Raw genomic sequence first — 26,030 nt, 5'->3', positions numbered from 1 at the left:
GTTAATTGTTTTGGTCTCAGTGGTGGAGATGGTACGTTTGAGGGTTTCATGACAGAACTGGGTGGCAGGTGATGGCTGAGTGACAGCAGTTACTCAAGGGTCCCAAACATCGGCGGCTGTTCTACTTCTCCGGCTGACGGCTTAATTCGACCAAGAAGAAGTTCATAAATTCAAATTATAATTTGATCCCTGAATCGTTGGAGCCATCTGTGGTTTGAACAGCTGTAGGCCAATAGATGACTGGACAACTTTAATTTCAAATATGGTTTCAGGCTGCTCGTGTTATTGTTGCATCCCCAGTAGGTGAGGGCAGGAAGATGGGACGGAGCTTCTTGGGGCTCTTGCAAGTGTTGGAAATTAGTTTTTTATTATGTTAATCTATCATCAATATGAACCTATTTCTGCAAAGGTCTAAAACAGCCAGATGTCTGAATGCTTTAGGATTGTACTCTGACTGAGATACACATCGTTCCTTACATGATTCAGTTTTCATGCAGTTTGTGGAAATGAAAAATTGTCGTATTTCTAAACCTGGGTATTATTTCCATAATTATAGCCATTGTGACTATTGCTCATACTTACAGTGCATTTGCAGAGGTGTTTGTAGAGATTCAAAATGACAGGCAGACCAAATGCACTTGATTTCTTGGAGGCACTTATTCACTGCAGTTTACTGTGAAATCAGTTGGTAATAGCTAAATAATAGCTCAAGGGAATTTAAAAACTGTTTGAAATCCTTCGCTATTATTGTATAGTGCATTATATTTAATAGGACAAGACACAGCCTAAATACACTGGCTGGTTAACATAATGGTAATCCATTATGAAGGACAGGAAGAAAGGACGACATCCCATGGGACAAAATAATGTTATGTAGAGAACTGGCAAAGTTGCCATAATTTGCAGTTCCCAAACCTCTGTAACAGCACTGTACTGTGGTCCACATTAAAAATAGTCATTAAAATAAGACCCATAGGTTGAGAAAACACTTTTTTTTTCAAGAAACTGTAATGAATTAACTCCACAAGCCTAATTGCCCTTCAAAGTTGAACAAAGTGTATCTGTGTATCACTGTCCTGAGGTCATACACCCACTTTTTTAGTCAACCAAGATGAGCAGTGTTACCTGTTGTTGCAAAAGAGTGAGTTTTTTCTCGAAACCTCTTCACCTCAATTACACGTCCCAAAGTGACAGAACAAACTATTCCACTTCAGGCCCCTGGTTGGTTTCTCTCCTCTGTCTCCTGCTCTCACAGCTGTTAATAAAGGTGTGAAAATGTTAAGTGGGGTTGAAAAAATGTTCCTCCCTCAGAGACCTAACAGACATGAAAACAAATGCACAGTTGTACACTTTTAAAGAAACAGGGCAGACTAATGGAGACAAAAGACATCTTATTTTATCCTCTGTTGCACACAAGGTTTTTTTTTTCTTGTAAGATTAACTATAATTATTATTCATAACAAGAATGGATTCTCAGATTGAATTATGATGATCATGTGGCTCACCATGTCGAGTGGCAGGACATTAACCAGGACCAAATAAAAGTCAGTGTATTTTAGAAATTCTCTGAGGATGTTATCAGATTACACAAATGTCAGAATATTTACGGCACAGCGTGAAACAGGATGTATTATGCTGACACGAAACCAGGTCTAGTGTCTGCTGACAACAACCTCTGTCTGAGTATCACAAGAACTTTGTGAAGCCAGACTGAACGTCACCAGACATATACAAATCCAAATCATGTGCCATTAGTAAATAGTTGAGTTAATAATGTGTGTTTTTATGAGATAACCTATTTCTCTTAATCAAAGTGTTGTAATCAAAACTCAGTTTTCATACATTTAAAGCGTGTTACTGGCTCTCTATATGTCGCTGTCTTCATACACAGGGTGATACCACTGGTCACTATCGTCACCACAACGTTTGAACTTATCCTAAATCAATCTGTGAAAAATGAACTGATTGTTAATCCATAAATCAATACACCAGATGATGACCAATTCCATATGTTAAGATAGTGCACTAATCTTTGTTGTCGGGGCTCTGACTCAGCCATACTCCTCTTATGGTGCAAAATCATCAGCTTTGGTCATGTGACATTGTATATATGTTATTGAGAGGCTTTATTATTTTAAAATACAGTTTAGATCTACAATGTTATACATGACATACATGTACAGCAGAATATTATGTCTAAACTAATGATATAGGTGCTGGTGGGTGGAAATACCTCTGTCTCTCGCTCACTCACACACTCACACACACACACGCACACACACTGCTCTCACTGTTCTCACTGTTAGTTAGATTTTCAAAGGGGATTTCTATTTAATAAAAATCCATTTCTAGCTCCACAGGACTCTGATCCCACAGAGAGAGAGAGAGTTTGAAGAAGGGAGGAAAGACAACAGGGGAAATAATTAGACAGTGATGGAGACACTGAGATCACAGTCGACCTAACACCACAGACTTTTAGTCACTTCTTCAGAACATGGAAGAAAAACAGATGTTTTATAAACATGCTCAAATGATTTTAAATATCGTCTCTGTCTCTTAACATTACAGTCACAGGATGATTGAATATTATTGAATATGGAATATTTTGGTGTTGCAAATGAGGGAGATTGATGAGCCACATTATCAATATTTCTGTATGTTAGCTTGCTTTGCTTTTCCATCGAGTGAAATGGTTCAGTTTGGTACAGGAAGTTCAATGTCGTTGTTCATTGTCATCACCAAGGTTATAATAGTTTGGGAGTTTTGCTTTGGTTTTTATTTCGTTTTGAGAATTAAGAACTAAATACAATTTCAGAATTGATTTTTAGAGTGGATTGGGGGTGGGGGTAGTTCAGTGGTTAATTATGTGCAGAGACATCGTGGTCACAAGTTGTACTCAATTCCCTTGTAAATTGCTTTGGATAAAAATGTCTGCTAAATGACATATAATAATAATAATGTGCTAGGTTTTATTAGTTTTTATTTTATGTAAATGCTTAGCTTTAGCTTAGTTTATTATTACAAAAAGGTCATAATAAAACCAAGCAAAATATACCATTTATAAGTTTATTAGGACAGATGAACAACAATCCCTGAATCAATAATACAACATTTGCAACATCATAGTGCTAAAGTTGGATGCAGTTAGTGTGGCAGGTAAAAAAAATATACAGTATTAAATGAATTTACAAAGACGAAAATTAAACACATTTTCACTACAAATGTTTAGTTTTACTAACTCTAGTTCTTTTTTCTATTTCAGTTAATGGAAAATGTTTTTGTCGTTTAGATATATTAATCTATTTATACATGTTTGCCACCTTTGTCTAAGAGAAGAGCAACAACAGGAAACAGTTTTACACACAACAACAACAACACTTGCACAAGCTTTAAGTAACAGCTCTTGACTTGAGGGCAACAACACCTGTGTTTTCATTCGTCTGCTAATATGTTCTTGTTCTATACAGACAGTAAAACTGTTGACCTTGCCGCCTCAGGCCTGGTTTCTCTCCCTGCTGCTGTTGTTGTTGCCCGTGCAAACACAGTGACACAGATGTTTCAGTGACCGTCTCACTTTTGTCAGATACCTTTCTAACTCTTTCTCTTCATCCCCGCCCTCTCCATCACTCACACCTTCTCCATCAAGGTTGCAAACAAAAGCATATTCATGAGGCTGCCAGATGACAAACGAGAGGCAGAGCAAAAGAATGAACAAAATCCATTCTTCACCACACTTTCATCGCATATCGATCCCCTCCTTTTACCTGCAATTATTCTCTTGATTCCTTTGATGCACTTTCTCCTTTCTCTAAACTTTCAGTGTGCCTCTTTTTCTCTCTCTCTCTTTCTTTCCTGGCTGTCAACAGCCTATTTATATCAAGGCACAGGGAGATTTGTCTCTGTTCATGTGTCTCCGTGTTTTCACATTATGACACTGATAAAAAGGCTAAACACCTTGCACTCTATTATGTAGTCTGGTGTGTGTGTGTGTGTGTGTGTGTGTGTGTGCGATGTGATATGAGTGACAGAGATAAAGAGGATGTGTACATGTACTGACAGTGATAAAGAGGCAACTCAGATACTCTCACAACAAAAATAATACTGTGTGTTCCAGGTATTACTCATGTTGTGGGGACCTACATCTGTGTACACACTCACATTTTGAGGACTTTCTTTCTTATGGGGACAATGGCCAAATCCTCATAATGTAAATGATTAAATTTTAAGGTGAAGGCATGTTGCATGGTTAGGGTGAGGTTAGGGTTAAGGTTAGGCCACTAGTAGTTATAGAGTAAAACTCCAGGAAATGAATGTCAGTCAAAGCAAGGCTTATTTTGCTCTCCGTCTTCCTTCTCTCTCAGGCTAATTTTAAATTTCATCTTGGCTTTGTTTGTTTATTCCTTCTCACTTTTTTTCAGCCCCCTTGATATTCTATCCTCCTTCTATTCGCCCCCCCATAATTATTTCTGCTTATCATTTCCCTCACCATTGCTTCTCTTTACTTATAAGTGGCTCTATAGTCTTGGTTGGTTAGTTGGTCCCAAATATTGGTTGGATTTATGACAGTTTTTGGATGGAGACGTTTATAATGCACACAGGATGCACCCTAATGTTTTTTTTCACGTAAGATATTGTGATTTGTCCAATATTTGTATTCTATAAGTCTTCATTCATCGGATTCAATCAATGCCATTTACTATGCTATGCTATGCTATGCTATACTAAACTATACCATAATGATAATCAAAAAAGTGAGATGGAGTGACTGACACATATTTTCCAATAATCATTTAGTTTATACTATTTATTAGGGTTCGAGCAACAAGGTTGCAAGAAACCTATTGAAACTGGAAGGATTATTATTAGGGTTCGAGCAACAAGGTTGCAAGAACCCTCTTGAAACTGGAAAGATTATTATTATTAGGGTTCGAGCAACAAGGTTGCAAGAAACCTATTGAAACTGGAAGGATTATTATTAGGGTTCGAGCAACAAGGTTGCAAGAAACCTATTGAAACTGAAAGGATTATTATTAGGGACCGAGCACTCACACAGTGTGCGAGGACCTATTGTAATTCGAGCAACATAAACCGCGCACTCACACAGCAGTGTGCAAGGACCTAGGACTGTGCACAAACACAGTAGTGTGCAAGGACCGAGGACCAAGCACTCACACAGTGCGCGGAGGGTCCGAGCCCACGCAGTGGGCGAGGACATATTGTTATTCTAGGAATTATTATTATTATTATTATTATTATTTTTCTCCGCATGGAATCTCGAATTTGACCCCCTGAACCAGCGTGAAAACGGACGAAAATTGGCACGCACATCAGAACTGCCGAAAAATTTGATAAATTTGTGGAATTGCGAAAAACCAATGCAAAATGGCTCACTAGCGCCCCCACAGGTCACTGCCTATGGAGCAGGCAAAATTTAGTTTTACCGAATTTCCCGAAACTTGGTGGGGTGATTGTTCGGCACAAGCCGAACAAAAAATCCTTTTGACACCATGACCTCGACTCAACAGGAAGTCGGCCATCTTGGATTTGGCGTCCATCTTGGCGTTTTACAAGTTTCGTAACTGAACGAACTTGTCTGAGGGCGTTCATCGTAGCAACGCGCAAAACGCGTCAAATTGTTCCAAACCCATCCAAGATCAAAAGTTATAGAAAACTTTCGCAGATTCAAAGGGGCGTGGCCACGGCAGCCATCGGAATTTTGGCGAATTTCGGCGGCTCGCCACGAAACAACACGTGTGCTATAACTTCGCCATACTTTGGCCTATCCACACGAAACTTGATACGTGACTCGAGACCCCGCCCCTGAACACGTCTACGAATGCGAACTTGACCCCAACACGATGTCGGCCATTTTGATTATCGCGTTTCGCCGCTAAACAGGAAGTGCCCTGTAACTCGCCCAAAAATTTACCAATTGGCCCAAAACTTGATATGTGAGACCATGTGCCCGCCCTGAACACGTATGCAAGACATCACCTGCACACAGGAAGTAGATCCTCTGAAACAGGAAGTGCCCTTTAACTTCACCAAACATTGACCAATCGGCCCCAAACTTGATACGTGCGACCAAGGGCCTGCCCTGAACAAATCTGCAAGACATCACCTGCACACAGGAAGTAGTTCCTCTGAAACAGGAAGTGCCCTTTAACTTCACCAAACATTGTCCAATCGGCCCAAAACTTGATATGTGAGACCATGGGCCCGCCCTGAACATATCTGCAAGACATCACCTGCACACAGGAAGTAGATCGTCTGAAACAGGAAGTGCCCTTTAACTTCACCAAACATTGACCAATCGGCCCGAAACTTGATACGTGGTATCAAGGGCCCGCCCTGAACACGTCTGCAAGACATCACCTGCACACAGGAAGTAGGGTGCCTGAAACAGGAAGTGCCCTGTCATTTGCCCATACATTGACCAATCGGCTCCAAAATTGATACGTGGTACCAAGGACCTGCCCTGAACACATCTGCAAGACACCACCTGCACACAGGAAGTAGGTCGCCCGAAACAGGAAGTGCCCTGTCTTTTGCCAAACATTGACCAATCGGCCCGAAACTTGACATGTGAGACCAAGGGCCCGCCCTGAACACGTCTGCAAGACATCAGCTGCACACAGGAAGTAGGTCACCCGAAACAGGAAGTGCCCTGTCATTTGCCCGTACATTGACCAATCGACCTGAAACTTGATATGTGAGACCATGGGCCCGCCCCGAACACATCTGCAAGACATCACCTGCACACAGGAAGTAGATTGTCTGACACAGGAAGTGCCCTTTAACTTCACCAAACATTGACCAATCGGCCCGAAACTTGATATGTGAGACCAAGGGCCAGCCCTGAACACGTCTGCAAGACATGACCTGCACACAGGAAGTAGGTCCCCCGAAACAGGAAGTGCCCTGTCATTTGCCCATACATTGACCAATCAGCTCCAAAATTAATATGTGGTACCAAGAGCCCGCCCTGAAGACATCTGCAAGACATCACCTGCACACAGGAAGTAGGTCCCCCGAAACAGGAAGTGCCCTTTAACTCCGCCAAACATTGACCAATCGGCTTGAAACTTTATATGTGAGACGAAGGGCCTGCCCTGAACACGTCTGTAAGACATCACCTGCACACAGGAAGTAGGTCGCCCAAAACAGGAAGTGACCTGTAACATTGCCATACGTCGACCAATCTGCACTAAACTTCACATGTGAGATGAGTAACCCGGCCAGAGCCCACGTTATACATGACATGCCGGTAGAGGGTGGCGGCCGCGAGGTCCCGTCCAACGCTGCTTGCAGCTTTAATTATTCTTATTATTCCCCCAAATGAATCGCCTTTTTGAGGCCTTTCCCATACCCCAAAACTCACCAATTTTTGTGACCGCATCAATCCTGGTGTAAATTTACGTCTGAAAAAGGTTCGGGGAATGTGCGTCGAAAATTGAATGTGGGAGGGGCCAATAAGTGCGGCGCCACCTGTCCAAATTCACCATGACCAACACAATTATCGCACATGCCCGAAATTCGGTACACATGTGTAGTGGGTCAGGATGAAGAAAAAATTACATTATGACCATGATCCAAACCCAACAGGGAATCCGCCATCTTGGGTTGATTGGCCATTTTTTGGCGATTTTGGCGAATTCGCAGCAATGGTATTTGAACTAACTCCTCCTAGAGTTTTCGTGCGATCACCTTCAAACTTGGTGAGGTCCCTGTGGACCAGTTGAGGAGCTCACGGTATCAAAAGTTTTTTCAAATGTCGCACGGCGCACGAGATAGGGGGCGGCAAAGTTCGTGATGATTCTGATGTTTCGCATCAGAAAAACAAAACTCTTATAACTTTGCGATGGAAGGTCCGATCCGAACCAAACTTGCTATGATTGATGATGGGCCATGGCTGAAGACGTCTATGAAAAAACGGTGAAGTTTGAAAACAGCGCCTCCTTGTGGTGAAAGAAAATACACAAAAAAAAAGTTTTTTTACGATTTCGGGAATAACTTTTACACAGATAATCGTACCGCACTCAAAATTGCTGACAACAGTCAAAACACATGGTAGATGATGTGTGATCAATATGACGACAAATCGTTTAACGGTGTTGCCATGGCAACAACGCAAAGTCGGATTTTTGGGACAAAAAATCAAAGTGCTACAACTTCGGGAATCCTGGTCCGATCTGAACCAAACTTGCTAGGATTGATGATAGTCCGGCCCTAAAGACGTCTATATGAAAATATTCAATTTCGAAAACAGCGCCCCCTGGGGACAGCAGACAATATGACAGCTTGTATTTCAATTATCTCCTCCTAGAGCTTTTGTGCGATCACCTTCAAACTTGGTGAGATCAATGTGGACGAGTTGAGCATCAAAAGTTATCAAAAGCTTTTTAAAATATTGTATGGCGTACGAGATAGGGGGCGCCAAAATTGGAGATAATAATAATTTTTCATAACAGACAATGAAACTCTTATAACTTCGCGATGGAAGGTCTGATCCCAACCAAACTTGCTATAGTTGATGATGGTTAGTTGCTGAAGACGACTATGTTGCTGAAACGGTACATTTTGAAAACAGCGCCTCCTGGTGGTGGTAGAAAATTCTAAAAAAACAAACTGTTACAACTTTGCCAATCCTGGTCCGATCTGAACCAAACTTGCAAGGATTGATGACAGTCCGGCCCTGAACACGTCTATATGAAAATATTCATTTTCAAATACAGCGCCCCCTGGTGACAGCAGACAGAATTACATTTATAGTTTTTGATGCTGCTCCAACAGGGATTGTTGTATCCACTTGAAACTTAGTATGTGGGACCCCAGACCCTTCCTCAACATGTCCGTAAAAGGTCACCTCCCTACAGGAAGTGGAACGTCCGAAACAGGAAGTAAAGTCTTACATTGTCCGATTGACACGAAACTAGATATGTGAGTTACTGGACCTTCCCTGAACATGTTTACGGAGACGCCGTTGACCGAACAGGAAGTCGGCCATTTTAAACAGGAAGTGCCCTCTAACTTTGCCGTACGTTGTCCGATTTGCACGAAACCTTTTATGTGACACCAGGGACCTCTCCTGAGCATTTCTGCAAGAGATGACCTCCCAACAGGAAGTGGAATGCCCGAAACAGGAAGTAAACTCTAAGATTATCCGATCTGCACAAAACTTGATATGTAAGACAAGGGAAGTTCCCTGAACACGTTTACGTACACGCACTTGACCGAACAGGAAGTCTGCCATTTTAAACAGGAAGTGCCCTATAACTTTGTCATACGTTGCCCGATCCCCCTCGAAATTTGGAACGACATGAGCGGGGACGCCGCTGAAAATAACTAGTACTGAAAATAACTAGTACCGCGCGCGGTGAATGAACGGGTGAGAGCGCGAGGCACGCGGGGAGCCGTGGCACACGGCGACCCGCGTGGGTCGGCTCGAACCCGTTCAGAACCGCGCGCGGTACTAGTTATTTTTACTATTTACTATGCAATACTATACTATACTGCATTGTACTGTACTATACTATACTGCATTGTACTGTACTGTACTATACTGCCTTGCACTGTACTGTACTATACTATACTGCATTGTACTGTACTATACTATACTGCCTTGCACTGTACTGTACTATACTGCCTTGCACTGTACTGTACTATACTATATTGCATTGTACTGTACTATACTATACTGCCTTGCACTGTACTGTACTATACTGCATTGTACTGTACTGTACTATACTGCCTTGCACTGTACTGTACTATACTATAACACTGTAATGAATGAAGTTCACATGACTTCATTCATTTGTATATGCTTGTATTTGTATTCTTATATGTGTGAATAAAATGAAACTGCACGGTGTATAAGTGTATTTTACTTGACAGTATTTGATTTAACTTTTTATTGTGTTTACATATTTTTACAGATTTCTTTATTATTTATTCTGTATATTACTACTTTTTAAATTAAATAATGCTTACTCAAAAAGAGTGCACACAAATGACTCGACACCATACTGTGACTGTGTTTGTGCAAATGGCAAATAACATCTTAAAGTCTTCTGTGGTCCCACCCTTCCTTTATTCTCCATTTTACAAAGTTTCTTTCCTTAATAACTTAATTTCTCCTTTATTTTTCCAGCTCCTGACAATCTTTTCTAAACTTTTTTTTATTTTGCCCTTTCCCCCTTTAATCCTTCCCTCATCCTTTCTGTCCTTTTACAATCTTTTAATATTCCATAGCTCTTTCCCTTCCTCCCTTATACTTCTATTTCATACCCTGTTTTATTTCTTGGTCCAGTATCTTTCACTGTTTTATTATTTTATTATATTCTTAACATACACTTTTCTTCTCCCTTAATCCATCCCTTCTCACCTTATTCATTTCTACACAACAATTATTGAGGTTTAATAACAAAGACGAGGTTTTTAATCACTCTCAGCTGAAAGGAAATATAAGTGAATGGATTTTTGTTGCAGATAATTTGACACTCTGACGTTCTGGGTGAAGATGATGAACAACTGCAAACTCAAGAATGAGTAAATCAGAACTATAAAGACCTCTCTTGCATTCACTTCATCCTTTACCCATCCCAACTCACGTTATCTCTGTGTGACAGTTTGAAAGGGAATAATGACATGACGCACCACCATCTTAACGCACAAGAATGAAAAGACTCAGTGAGCTGAAAGGGAAAGACAAAGGGACAGTTAGAAATATCTGAAGCAGCGGAGGGAAGGAAGACAGGTGGAGGGGAAGAGAGATAGAGGCAGACATCTCGCAGGGACAGAAGAAGACGGACATCGAGAGATAAATGCAATGGGATGAAGAAGACGAGAGACAGACAGAGAAAGGGAGGAGAGGGAAGAAAAAAGACAAAAAGCCTGCCTCCTCCTTATCTCACCCTGCCTTTCACAGCCAACCCCACACTGACACTTAATACTCCTGTGTGTGTGTGTGTATGTGTGTGTGTGTTTGTATATATTATTATTTTTGTGATCATTAAGTCATTCTCAAGTTATTTCATCAGTTAACACATAAATCATTAAGTTGAATTTCATTCAAGAGTGCGGTATAAAGTCAGTGAACTTTTTTCAACAGTCCATGTCCAAAAACATCTAAAATGGACATCATCCATAAGAAATCAAGCTGAAATCAGTCAGAACCATAGACAGTTAACCACCAAGCGGAGACATACAACAATGGAAGTCTCTTCAACCTGTCAGACTAATGTGTCCAGCAGCAAATAAACAATGACAGCTGGGGTTCATTACTTAATACAGTCATATCACATTCACTCATTTACATGCACATGAAGCTGTGGCCTGTAGAAGGTAAGCTTCTGGCGAGTTTCCACCGGCTCTACTCGCCTCGGCACAGTTAAGTTGTGTTTCCACTATAGTACCTGGTTTTTAGTACCTGCTCGGGTGAGGTTCCAAGCGAGCTGAGTAGGAACTATGCGTGACGTCGCCAGGCTGCCGGCCATTGATTGGTCAGAGAGCCGAAATCAAGCTGAAGTCTGGTGCGACTGGCAAGCTGCATAAATGCTGCTTCTGTCCAGTGACTGTGTCAGACCGAGTCTGTGCTCTGGAGACGTCCAACACAGGAATCAAGCCGAACAGTGCCGAACTGTAGATCAGTTAAAAAGACTTCCTAAAATCCTAAAAACGTGGGTTAATCTCCAACAATTACCAGGGAAATGTCTAAAATCTCACAGTTTAACTGAGGAGTCTGGTGTATTTAGCGACAGAACTGCTTATCACAACCGGCATCACAAACCCTGCCACTGTATTTCAGTCCAGTGATTGTGTCAGACGGAGTCTGTGCTCCGGTCATGGAGGAAGTACTGAACAAATATTTTTAATTAAATTCTAGTGATTTGATTCAGTTACACTGAAAACTGCTTTACAAGTCACTAGTCACTTGTTTGTGTGTCGCGTGTAAAACAAAGTCACTGCAGTTTCTCACAGCCGTGCAGTGATGACTCGCCCACGTTGAGTAGTGCTTGTAGTGGAGATGCAACCTAAACCGTGCCGCGTCGTGCCGAGGCGAGCCGGGAACATAGTGGAAAAGGGCCATTAGCTTAGCTTAGCACAGTGACTGGAAACAGGCAGCTCTATTTAAAGTTGAAAGGAACAGTTTGGGATTGTTTGACCTATAGTGAAAAACACTCAGTAAATACATTTTTATTTTGAGCTTGCAGGATATCACAGCATAAAGTAACATGCATGTGTTTATGTGCATTTTCTAGATATTGGTTATATATTAAATTACATTTTAAGTTACATTCCCCAGTCAGACTAGTCACAAGAAAAGAAAAAAAAAATGTCTGTGATAAATATTTTAAACAAACAAACAAACTACACCTTTAACTGACTTTAAATCCCAGCTCCTCTTCACAAAACAGAATAACTACCACAATCATAAATGTCTTAATATAACATGGTCCCAGTGAGAGAAGGGAAAGATGCTGATGCTCTTATGTTGTGGAGGTTATAAAGCATCTTTTAGTTTGTTTGCAGCAGATAAACAACACTGTGGAGTAAAATACAGAGCTTTGTGTCAGTCAGTCATTTAAACTGTATGTGAGACAATACGTGTCCCTGCTTTGGAAACATGGGTTTATTGAATATTTTGTTATATGTTAAATGCCTGCTATTTGTTTTAATGGTACGTTTCATCTTCTTATTTTTTACTTGCTCTCGTTATCTTGTTAAATTTTAGCCTGTGAGTCATTTTAGGAGTAAATGCTCAGTTTGTGCATGTTAAAATAAAACCTTCATTCATTGTATGCAGTATCAGCGACTGAACGCAGGGTATAAATGTTCAATAATGACGCTGCATGCACACATGACACCCACATATTTTAGATGTTAGAGAATGTTAGACTTTTAAAGCTTGAATGTATCAGTGAATGTGCAAATAAGTTCTCAATCACTGTTATTATTTATATCTGCGTAATCATAACTCAATTTTTAATTGAGAGCTCTTGTAGCCCATACACTATCAGCACAATCTGATAATCAGTTAGCCCAGTCAATTGTGTTTATAACCTACAGCAACACCTGATAATACGAGAGGATTATGGAGGCGATAGAGAGGAAGACAGACACATACTTTAATAAAATAAAGGGGAAAAGGAAACAACAAATGTTTAAGGGCGGAAATAAAGAATGGTGATGAAGAGGAGGAAGAAAAGTGAGAGGAGGGAAGAGGTACAAGAGGGCAGATGAGAGAGGGAAAGATGAAAATGAACAACACAACTGTGTTTGCTGATATGAATCTCCCTCAGGGTAAAACAAGATGATAATTAAAAATGTACTGCAGGGTCACACTGACTCTTTGTGTGTGTGTGTGTGTGTGTGTGTGTTGTATTAGTAAAGGAGAGTTTGTGTGTGTATGGTGGGGGTGTATAACAGTGGCTGGGTTTGAGGTGCACATTAAAAGGTGTCCCTGCTGTAATCAGTGCACAGAGGCCTTAGGGCCGATTTATAACTACATCAAGTTTAAACGAAAACAGAGAGAGAGAGAGAGAGAAATGAGGTGGACTGAAAGAAACAAGACAATCCAAATGAGCTTTATTAACTCAGGGTTTAGATTCTTGTCTTGGGCTGTCACGCTCACAGCAAACTTGTCACAACCACCACAGAGTCAAAGTCACTTTCGCCTCACCCCAAAAAACAAAAACAACAAAAATGTCATCTCGAGAGAGGATGGCAGTCCCCTAACACACACACACACACACACACACACACACACACACACACACACACACACACACACACACACACACACACATATATATATTTATTTACTACGGTGGCCCTGAGAGGTCAGGGTGCTGCAAATATCACAACGCACGTGTTTCCAGGGGACACTTTAAAGCGATGCACACCTGTCTCCACACCTGCAAGGTTGAGGATTAATCAGAGGGCTGTGGTGCCGGATGTGACGTACTAAGGGCCGTAGTGTGCAGGCCCAAGAACTTAGCTGAATAATATAGCTGCCAACACCTACTAAATATAGCCTTTACTGTGACATTTTACTTGTTATATGGTTATCTTGGCCCTAACCCTAACCTTACTTCTTCTCCATGCCTAACCCTTAACACCGGGGTGCTCTTTTCCCCAAAATTCTTATTGTAATGAAAACGTCAGAATTTCTAGCTAGGGGAATAGTTGCCGGTGCTGGCTTTTCGTTGGCATCTGGCCCTCAGTACGTCATTTCTGGCACCACAGCCCTCCAAAAAATCCTCAACCCACCTGCAGGCAGGGGGATCTCTCTGCAGAGGACCTGGGCATGTTACGGGCCACATATTTCTTTACATTACATGTCATTTAGCAGACGCTTTTAACCAAAGCTGGTTGTACTCAAAGGGAATTGAGTGAACTTGTGGTGTGTGTTAGACAGTATATTCACTGCACTACACCACAGTAGTAGTAATTTGATATTTTTAATAGAGTTGTGTTTGTATACTGCCCAATTTATACCAAAACAATACAATTTACTGCTTTTTTAGATAAAAGAGATACAATTAAATTAAAATTAATTCAAATTTGGCCCGGCCCTCCACAATATTTTTTATATTTTTTACAGAGATCCCCCTGCCTGCAGGTGTGGAGATGTGCACCACTTTCAAGTGTTTTTTGTGGGGTTTGCAGCGTGTTTTTTCTTAATGTGTTGTGATATTTGTGGCGTGTTTTTGTTAATGTGTTATGTTGTGATATTTACAGCGCCCTGACCTCTCAGGGCCACTGTAAATATATATGATAATATAATAATATATAATAATATAAGAACAGCTGATCGGAGAAGGACAACATATAACTTATTTTAATGCTGAGACAGATACGGTTACAGTGGCTGAGTTTTATATTTTACATCTATTAAGTATTGTCTGTAATTATTGAAACTAAGATAAGATAATAATTGATTAGTGTCACAGATGGTACAGGTAATAAGTAATAGACAAGCATTTCCACATCTGTGAATATATCGACTATTAATAATATAATAAATATATATATATATGTATATATATGTGTATATATATATATATACACATATATATAATATACTATAGACTCTATAGTATACAGTCTATATAGACTCTATATAGTAGGCCTATATACTCTATAGTATAGAGTATATAGGCCTACATTAAGTAACCAGAATATTTGCAGTGTAAACCAGGATTGCACTTGAGATGAATGAGCAGTGACCATCCAACAGTGTATCAGGGAAACTCAGTATAGTTTATATTATCCCATATCACTGTCTTTACAAATTTGTGGCATAAAAAAACAGTCTTATTCTGTCAGCTTTTTTTTCTGATTTATTTATCAGATCTTTCTCGTTGTCAAAACAGCTCATGGGTTTAGTTCTACTACTGAACGGTACATTTTACATTTCTGATGCTGATGTCAGTCGCCAGTCCAAACATCTTTTTCTCTCTATCTGAAAATCAGCGAGTCACAATGAATTAGAGGGAAAGACTGAATTTGAAAATGTCACGGTTTTGACAGTCAGTCAGTTTTCATCAGTCATTGAGACAGAGCTACAGCGAGTGTTCAGCACAATAGGACTGTGTACAGATCTGCACATGAGTCACTGTGAATCGCCGACCGTGGGAGATAAAAGTACAGAAACACAGCAGGACTGGAGTGGGGTAGAGTGCACACAGGCTGAGAGCAGGAGAGTTCACAGAGGCAACATCTTTCAGCTGTCTAACCCAAAACGCCAATCCCCGACCAGCCCCAGGGCTGCTGTGCTGCAGATAAACCTGACCACTTCCCCACTGACAGAGGTAATGTCCCCCCAGGATTTGGTAAACCATCACTTTATCAAGCCTGCAGGACTGTGCGTCATGTGACACCCACATGCCCCTGAAACCATATCATCACTAAATAAATGATGGTAAATAAGTTATTGTGTTAAAGGTGAGATCGAATGCTTGTATCGCACATATATGTATATGTATATACATATATTAACTTGTTTTCATGGTTAAAAACCTCCTAATCGCTGCAAACGAGCCGATCAAAATATCTCCTCACTGACGCTCTCATCAGCCGCGCTGTTTCAGACCAAAACCACACCCCCAGAACATGGACTGTGTTGTGATTGGCCAGCCAACGAGAGCTTTCCCACTGTCCTGTGATTGGCCAGGTACCTGGAAGTGACGTAATTGGTAGGCCAGCTCTCAGATACACAGCTCCCGCTCTGGCACGGTGGATGCTCTGCATCTCAGCAGCTACAACGAGAGTAGTTCTTCTTCTTCTGCAGTTGAATGTACGCAACCAGATGTGCCCGGACTAGTGCCCGCACCGGGAGGCGCTACGGTGGTGAGGTTTACTGATGACATCATCAGCGTAGGGAAGTGCTGATCCGCTTCGCAGAGCCCAGGAAAACAATACAACACTATTTTCTCAGCAGTGGCTGAACTGTTTGTTCTGAAACTTTAGGGTTTCATAAACGAGGTAATGACGCAGATACACACACAAACGCAGCGTTAATTGGAGCTTCCGGTCTATGTCGCCTTTAAAGTTAAAGAAAATAATGTGAAATGAATACTGTTCAGGATTTTTCAGGCGTGTCTAAAAATATGGCTTGGTGACACACTGGGGCCAGTTACCATAACTCCTCCTCAGATGCTGAAATTATATAAAAACAGTGGGCTTTTACTCATGAGTAATTGCTCCAACACGACTGCCTTTGGTTTGCTAGTGAGCTGAGATGTATTTTCTTTCTGAAAATGTGTCTTACCTTATTTAATTAAAACAGGTTCCTGTGGGTCCTTGAAATCCTTGAAAGTTTGTGAATTTGAAAAATAAAATTTCATGTCTCTTGAAAGTTCTTACATTTTGTGCAAGAAATAAGTTAGGTTGATATTTAGGTGATAACTGTTTCATGCCCTGCATTAATTGATGCACATAGATTAGACCTATACGCAGAGCAAACATCAAGTCGTAATTACTATCGGTGTTGTGGACACGTTCCACTCTCTCTCTCTCCGTCATTGGCGTGAGATTCCATGCAGAACAATGAGTGAGTAACGTCAAGTAAAAGACAGCAAATGACGTGATGCCTGGAAAATGCAAATTCCAACATCTCAACAGTGGCTTGCCCAATATCCCAAGGGCAATCACGTGTCCAGATGCAGAGTGTGCTGCAAATCAATAAAAGTGGATGTCATGAGCGTAAGTGCTAACAAGCGTTAACTCTCATCTTAAACTGTCAGCACTTCAGGTCCTTGAATTTGAGGGATTTGGTCCTGGAAAGTGAACCAAGGTGTGGGTACCCCGTAATTCCTACACATGAGAACATGAAGTAAAGAAGAAGAACAGAAAGAAGAGCAGACTCCTGCTGTGAGGCTGCAGTACCACTGATGGAGAAAGAGGGAGACAGAGAGCAGGACTGCAGCTAAACCAGCTCTGTGTTTGTGAACAGCATGTTGGTAAACTGTGACCACATGGTTTGATACTAGAGCGATTATATTAGTATTCTGTACAAACACTGACAAACGCCATCCTGCTACAAGTTCCCGCTAACGCTTGTGTGTGTGTGTGTGTGTGTTCACTTCCTCAGGGAATGTTGCTCTCTTAGCAACTTTCATGTGGGGTGACAAAGTCACAGGAGATATTTTTTCCATTGCTTTACATGCATTAAAACATAGTCACAGAGTATCTCAACTGCTGGTCTACTATACTTTGGAAGGAATTACATTTGTATTAAAGTATTTGGCACCTCACAGTGATTTCCAATTCAGCGCCAATGTAGGGAGCAGTGTGCTCATTATGTGCCAAGGTGAGATGTAAAGGCACAAAGGTTATTATATCATTCATGCAGTGATTTAAAGGAACATTTTGATTATTTTACATTTTCAGCTGGTGATTAAGAGTCCCAGTTGCCCAACTCTAACCATGATCATCACTAACCAAACTGAGGAAAATGCTTTTTTTGGAATAGTTTTTTTTTCTCTCCCCTTTATGACTAAACTCAGCAATGAGTGTGAAAGTAGACATTTGGTGGAAGATAAGTGTGAAATGCAACAAGTCCCTGGCTCAGAGATGAACCGTGGATGTTAGGAAACAAAAAGCGTTTTAAGAATTCTGGAACAAGCCACCAAAACTAAAATAAACAGCTTTTTGGCTAAAACGTGTCGTTATGATGTTGAAACCAATTGCACAATGTGATGGTGCTAAAATAAATGACACAATCCACATTTATATTGGTCCAAAATAAGCCAAGCATAAAGTGTACATTGTTCTGTACTTTTCCAAAACAATAATATAGTTTGTTTCTTCTTTCAATAACTTTGTCATTCAGTGTATTCAGTGGTTTGGGTGAATAACTTTGTATCAATATCTTTCTGGATATTGGATATATTAGATATGGAATCCATCCACGAGAATTCATGTAGGAGCGAGGAGGCACATAAGAGAGAAGAAGGCAGTACTGTAACATCACAGATGCTATAACTGCAGTGATAGCAGTATTCATGCTGAGGGGACAGGGATAAAAGGGATAAAGACTCTCCTGTGAGATATTAATGGGCAGAATTTCATATCAGCCAAATCTGTGAAGCATTTGAAAACAAAGATATACTGTACCTCTGCTTAATGACAACAATTATACTCCATCTGAGGCTACTTTTGTTCTCTCCTACAAGTTTCTGATGCCTTTTCAGATGAGCTGTAGTGAGTTAAGACAAGCTGAAGCAAATTAAAACACATCCCGTTAAATCCTTGCATCAATTGTGGTTCATTTATGGCTAAAGTCAAGTTGTCCATGGCAAGGTTCAAGTGGGGCACAGGAATTTCAGAACAGCATAAAACAATTCATAGCAAATATGCAGGCATTTAAGAAATGAGGACCACCTTGATCCAAGAATAAATAAATAGATAAAAGTTGTTGCTTCTTACCAGGTGTGATTTCTATTACCGTGTCTTGCCTCTCCGGGGGGAAAAGGACCTTGGGAGGCTGAGTGGTTTGGAGTGCTGTAAGAGAAACAGAGCGAGAAAGATACAGGGAGGAGGGTTAATGGTCAGAAGTAAGAGTTTCAAAGGAGCTTTGGTGAATATAGCACACATTATTTGGGCTCACTGTTCCACACAAACCAACAGCAACATTTATTATATCCATCCAACAATTCATATGAAAGACTAACTTGAATAGAAAAGAAAAAAGCATGTCTTACTTTCAAAAGGTTAGTGTATCAGAAGCCGAGAGAAGAGGAAGATTACATTAAGTATTTTATTCATTCACTGCTGCAAGCGACATCTTTGAATTTCAAAATGTCTTTCTCTTCTGTATCAAAACTGGGCCAATTAACTTCACGTATTTAGCAGTGTTTCTCGAATAAAGGCAAATGAAAAGGGTATTAGAGTTATGGTGCATTCACACCAAATGCCAAGTCTGCTTGAGTCTTTGTGTGATGAGATAACAGTGAGATGAAATAAAGTCAACGCTAGATGAGAATACAGATGAATTTTGTGCCACTGCATTGAGCAACACAGATCTCATGAAAATGCAAAATTCCCATCATTCGCTTTACTCACTCATGCTTTAACTTGAGTGTAAGAGCCACACAAACTCCCCATTAAAGAGTAATACAGTAGAGATAGAATGTGCAAATGTACCAGTTGTTTTAGACTATACAGCTACACTGTTTAGTGGAAAATAGCCCAAGTATAAAACTAACCTTTGCCCCATCAACTGATGACTGCCCTACAGCACCACAAAGCCAAATATACAGTGTGTGTGCCACGCTTAGCAGACATTGCCTCAGCCAGTGAAGCGGCTCATTGTATAGCTTGTCTGACCTCATGATTTCTGTCTCTGTGTGGACAAAAAAAAGGACTATTTTTTCTCTGTAGACCAGCAGACACTATTTGCCTCCAACCAAAGCATTTTCACCTCAGTGGTCTCTGATCGCCAATGCTTCTTGCTGTCCAACACCTTTCACCTCGCTACCTTCAAGTGCCTAATTCTGATGCATTGCCAGTTCTTTCATGTTTCCTTGGCTCAGAGCAGAGAATGAGACTTGACCAGAGTCTTGGTGTTTGGAACAGATAGTGGAGAAGATATTTCAGGCACATTCAGTTCTGTATCTGTGCATTTTCAAACAGGTTCGATATACTTGTGATAGTTCAGGTGTCCAGAATACTCAAAGTAAAAACGCAGGATCGAAAGCAAGTGTGGTCGTATACACAGAAAACAGAAAGGAGAATGTGGAAAACTTAAAGATAACATAGAAGACAACATAACAGGGAATAAAGGTTTCTGCGGAGGTACAATAAGTAAATACAAATCTAAATCTAAATATAAATCTATATATTATATTAACTGAAGGCAGGTGAGATTATGAAACACAGATAAAGACACAAACTACCTGGAACAAGTGTGGGTACAAAGAGAAAAAATTAGGGCAGGAAGTAAAACTCGCAAAATAAAACAGGAAGTAAGGCCGGCACCAAGACACCAAAGAAATTCAAGATAAAATCACAAACTCAGTAAAAGTCTAACCATCAGAAAACCCAAATTCACATGAACAACAAACATCCCATGACGAAAAAGCAGAAAAACCTGAGTCAAAAAGTTCTAGAAGACTTTTTATTTAAAAATAAAACTGAGTCCAAAGAGTCTTAAACGCACTAATGCACTAAAGCTAATGCTATCTATCTTCAGTAAAGCACCAGAGATTCACTTCCAGGACAAGCTGCTGGCCCAATCATCACAGGTTATTTTAGGTCCAGTGTCTCGCCAAGGACAATTTGACAAGTGGACAGAAGGAAAAAGAGATCAAACTGTCAACCTTGAGATTAGGGGCCACTCTATGCTGTCTTGTATCATTAGTCATCCTAATGACTTAGGTGATTTCCTAATGCTTCCTCTAGAACTACCTTGAGGTTGACATTTTCACTTGAGTTAAATGTCTTGACAACTGTCAGATAAATAGCCAAGGATCATTCATTCGGTCACAGCTGACAGAAGTAAATGGCAAATGGTCTGTATTTATATACTGTATATTATATTTTCTAGTCTTGATGACCACTCAAAGCTGCTTTACACTACACTTTTGCCATTCACACAGCACATCTATGTGCAGCCACTTCCGCTTTCATTGTCAAGGGTAACAAAATTACAATAATCTGTAATGCCCCATTGTTTTGGCACCCTTTTGTTGGAGTATCAAGAGTTGTCCCACCCCAGTCCATTTATTGGTCCACAGTGAATCATCACTCGCATGTGAAGGTCGGGAAAAATGGCAGTGTTTTTGCATGCAGCCACATGGCGAGAAGAAAGAACACAAAGTGCTGGACGTCCTCCATTGTTTCTCTTTGTTCACTGTGTCACATTCTTCTTCTTCTTTGTGGAATTGATTGGTGAGCTACACAAGCTGGTATGACATCACACTTTTTACGTAGCTGCCACAGCTGCATAAATAGCTGCAATATGCCCCAGGGTGGAGTCACAAGCTGGATCAGGGTGTATCATAGAGCTGTGCTGGACTGTACTGCTTAATGGAAACAACGCAATAGGTCGAGAGTCCAGTCCATCACCTAATTACCAATCTGCATGTTTTTGTGGGAGAAAGCCGGAGTGCCCACAGAGAAAGCCTGGGCACTCACAGGGAGAACTTACACACTCATGTTTCCAGTTACCAAACATAGTTGAAATAACTCAAACCGGGCTTCAAACAACCCTCTTGCTTTCAGGCAACAATGCTAACCATCTCACCACTGTGTGGCCCCCTCCATCTTTCTTCTAGTGCCATCATCGGGTCAAATCAGAAAGGTCATGTTAGCTCACTCACACTTGCATCTTATTTAAAAAAACAAAAAAAGTGCATCCATCGCTTTCTTTTTTACTATTTTGCTTTAAAACCAGTGTTGTTTTTGGCAACCATTCTAGATTTAGTCTTAGTTTTAGTCTTTTGGACTAAAATGCTTATTAGTTTTAGTCACATTTTAGGTTTTAGTCCAGTTTTGGTATTAAAAAAAAAAGAAAAAAGAAAGAAGTATAGTCTATTAATGAATTCATTTAAGACAATAAGTATTGGATGTTGGGCAGAAACCTTTAATCTCCATATTTCAACAGTTTTTTCATGAATTGATGCCTACTTCATCATACAAGAGTGTCACACATAAGTTGTGAAAATGAAAGGTGGTTTACAGCGAACCCCTACACGGACCCACCGACAACCCCCGGTAGTCGGTGGGTCCGGGGGATGCGGGGGACCCGGGGGACGGGTGTTTTTGTCATCAAAGACCCATGTTTATCTCGTCACCATCTTGTTATCGTCATGAAAAAATAATTTCGTCATCGCCATCGTTGACGAAAACAACACTGTTTTCAACTTTTTCCTCCAATCACACTGTCGATTTCCCTATCATTGTATCTGTCATTCTGTCTCTGATAAGACTGATAGTTTCATTTGCATTCTGACAGTTCCGCACCGTTAAGATTAATGAGACAACACTTCACCTGGACCTGCTAATCTCTGCATCTGTTCTCTACGTCCACCATTCCTTTCTAGATCTTGTGTTTGCTGTCTGATATTAAAACTACATTGTACAGTATGTAGTTTGTACAGTATGTACTTTTTGATGACTTTAGGTTGAATATGTGTTGAATTATGTGTTGTTTTTGTTGGGTGCACACAGGAGTATTTGCCTACTGATAATTTCAGCCAGTCTGGTTCAATAAATAATTAAATGCTGAAATGAAGCTTTTATTATGAACACAAAATATTTGTCTGTGGAAACATCCAGTAGACATTAAAATTAGACTGCAGAGACTAGTTGAATGTTCATTTCCTGTCCACTGTGTTTTTGGTCATGACTTCATTTTGGAGACCTCCTGCTGGCTCTTTGGCTGCCAGCCGCTCATCTTTGTTCACCACCTGGTCACCGTGTTTAGTTTTGGATAGAGTTATTGAAATAAAAATAATAAAAAAAGAAGTTGCTTGCTAAAAATATATTGATTAGATTGTGTTCCTGGCTGCAACACAAAGCTCTGTAGACCTAGGGGCAGTTTCAAGGTTGGGTTTCATTTTCCTTTTAGCCAACGCACACAATTGGCTGAATACATTTGTTCTTTTTTTTGTTTGTTTTGCTCAGATAACAGTCTAAAACCTAGAAAGAATAAGTTGAAGGTGAAACTGTGAGAAACAGAAAACCCTCCCTTTTGAGAAGCCAGATCCAAAGAATGGCTAAAATATTTGTTTTTGAAAAAATGTTGATTATCAACACCTTCACAACTGCTTTTTTTGACTGACTTGATGATTTTCAGCTCTAAATAATATAAATAATATCAATAATATTACAGATGCTCATACCAAGTTATACTTTTCACCACAGTAATGGTTGTGTGCAAACCTGGTCATTTGTAAGTGAAACCACCAAAACCAAACCAGGCATTAGCAAGTCTTTCTTCTTCAACTGAGGCCTTTTGAGAAGAAGGTTTTACTGCAGCTACTGAAATGAAAAGGTGTGTTTGATATTTACATTATCTTTACAACAACTTCCCTTTTTGGCACAGTTAATGTCATTATGCATGTATCTGATGTTGGGGATCAGCTCATTCAAGATGGAGTCACATGCATCTTGGATGGAGAACACATGGCCCCTTGCTCAGAGACAAAGAGTGTCATAAAACTCAGTCAATAAAGATCCCTTATCTTCCACACATCAGTGGGAAACCCACCTCAGTGGTCACTTTTGGACATGTGACCCCCATGAAACAGGCAATACAAAAGCCAGGTTTCCCCTCCTTCTCTTTTTTTCTTCTTCGCCCTTCTTGTCTCCAGCTCACCGGAGGACACAGGCTCCTCTGCTCTCCCCTGCCCTTCTGGGTGCAGGAAGGACACAGACGTCAGCTCTTCGACTGAAGACCCTTCAGCACAGAGCTTAACAAGCTTCCAGCAGCAAGAGACCCTCTCTGCTGATCTTCGAGCAGGCCCGCTCACAGCAGCCTGCTATCCTCCCATCAGAGGCAGCGACACCAGAGCCTGCCTAAGGATCAACCAAGGATCCAGAGCCAGGTTAGCTCCAACTAGCTAACTTTGTGAGGAGGAACCTGAGCCACAGACACCAGAAACACAGTCAACCATCTACTGTTCCTGGACCAACAGACAGCACCTCAAAAGGACACTGTTGCATCTTTTAAGGACTTGGTAACGTAACTGGGCCTAGCATAGCATTACACTGCTTGGCTAAGCATAGATGAAATGTTGTACTGAGATTACTTGCTCACATAAAGTGTTGTTGTAATGTCTAGATTTAGGTTAATATGATGTTAGTGATGTCCATGCTTCTTAGCTCTCAGCTCTAGATGTGCATGCTTCTAACCTCTCATCTAACCTGACATCTCACTTTACAAAAGTAGTTAACCAAGAAACACAGCAGCCATGCGGTCAAGAAGCCATCTTTGATTCCGCCATCTTGTTGTAGTTTCTTTGTCAACCGCCATCTTGATTTGTAGTCTACCTCTATCTGACTTGACCATTTGACCTGTACACACAGACTCTCTCTTTTTCACACACTGTATATAGTTACATTTAGTAGATATTTTTGTTTATATCTTTGATGTCTTTTTAATAAATGTTTTATAAAATATACAGTCTGGTCTGATTAATATTGCACAAGTGTGTATATTGCCAACCTCTTCCCTGTAGAACTCCAATCCTTCAATTCACCTAACTATTGATGTAGTATTGTGATTTATCAATTATTAAGTTAATTATTAATCATAATCCAAATTGGTAGTCGGCTTAATTTATGAGACTGTTTTTGGAGGTTATGAATTAATGGTTCATTTAGAACCGATTGTTCTCCTCTGTTTGAGAGGAGTGGTGCCCCGATTTGAGTTTGACTCAACTTTTTATAAGAAATTAATTATTCCATAATTAATCAATTATTAATATTCTAAATTCATAACCAATCACGCCCCTAATCCCAACACTGATCTGCAGACTGCAGCTGCTGCTCCAAATACAATGTGTTTCAAATAAGCTGTGACCTTTTCCAGTATGGCAGTGCAGACAGAGGCTTAATCACCAGACAGAGCAGTCAAAATATGTTTCAGCGATGATTACAGTGGATATAAATCAATTACATTTAAGGTCATTTAAGATTATGGTTTACCTTATTGGGAACACAATGAGCACCAGAGAATTCTCCAAGCTCCGAGCAGATTTAAAGAAAGATTGCTGTACTGCAGACTGTGGGCTCTATCTTACACCTGACACAGTGCAGTGCATATTTTATTCCAAAGCACTTGCACTCATCAGCGTGCCCATGGTGTGTAGGTCTTAAAATGAGGTGTGGTCGGGCTAATTGTTGTCATATATCTAAACTTAGCACAAAAGTAAGAGAATATGTGTTTGGCTGATTATTTCTTTGTTGTAACATTGTTTCCTGGCAATAACTCTTATACCATTGGAAAGCCTGTTTATTTCCTGTTTAAATGGTGCCACATTTGTAAGGAAAATGCATTTGTGGGTTGATCAGCAGAGTTAGGTGTGTGGGTTGCACCAATGAAACGTTTATTCTGCTATTGACTCTTGGTGTCGTTTATTGGATTGGATGATTGAAGTCTGAAGAAACAAGACAAATTGGCAATTTAACACTTTATCAATTTAACAGGGCCCCCAGTAGCATGTGGAAGAACCGTACACAGCCACAACAGCCTGGCACCTCCTCCTCATGCTGGTCACCAGCTTGGTCACACACTGCTGTGGGATGGCATCCCATTCTTCAAACAGCATTTGTCAGCCAATGTGCTTGTGTTGGTCACTGTTGTATGAACATCACACCCAAGCTGATCCCACAAGTGTTCAGTGGGGTTGAGGTCAGAACTGCAGGCAGACCATTCCATCCTCTCCACTCCTGAATTCTGGAGGTAGTCTCTGATAAACCCCAGTCTGTGCGGGGCGAGCATTGTCATCATCAGTTTGGTCCCAGACTGTGGAGATATGGGATTGCCAGTGTTTGCAGAATGCGTTGGTTTTTTTCAG

The 26,030-nt window shown here is 40.6% G+C and overlaps 1 protein-coding gene across 2 annotated transcripts in view; it reads right to left on the bottom strand.

Moving 5' to 3' along the window:
* il1rapl2 (interleukin 1 receptor accessory protein-like 2) overlaps positions 1 to 26,030 on the bottom strand; it is a 395,763-nt gene that overhangs the window by 45,658 nt on the left and 324,075 nt on the right. For both annotated transcript variants that reach the window (XM_058649406.1, XM_058649407.1), the window contains exon 7: positions 18,934 to 19,008. In XM_058649406.1, coding sequence (XP_058505389.1) covers positions 18,934 to 19,008 — 75 coding nt within the window. The remainder of the gene's footprint in view (positions 1 to 18,933; positions 19,009 to 26,030) is intronic.

This window comes from Solea solea, chromosome 14 (assembly GCF_958295425.1).
Source record: "Solea solea chromosome 14, fSolSol10.1, whole genome shotgun sequence".
NCBI lineage: Eukaryota > Metazoa > Chordata > Actinopteri > Pleuronectiformes > Soleidae > Solea > Solea solea.
This window is presented reverse-complemented; position numbering and strand designations above follow the sequence as displayed.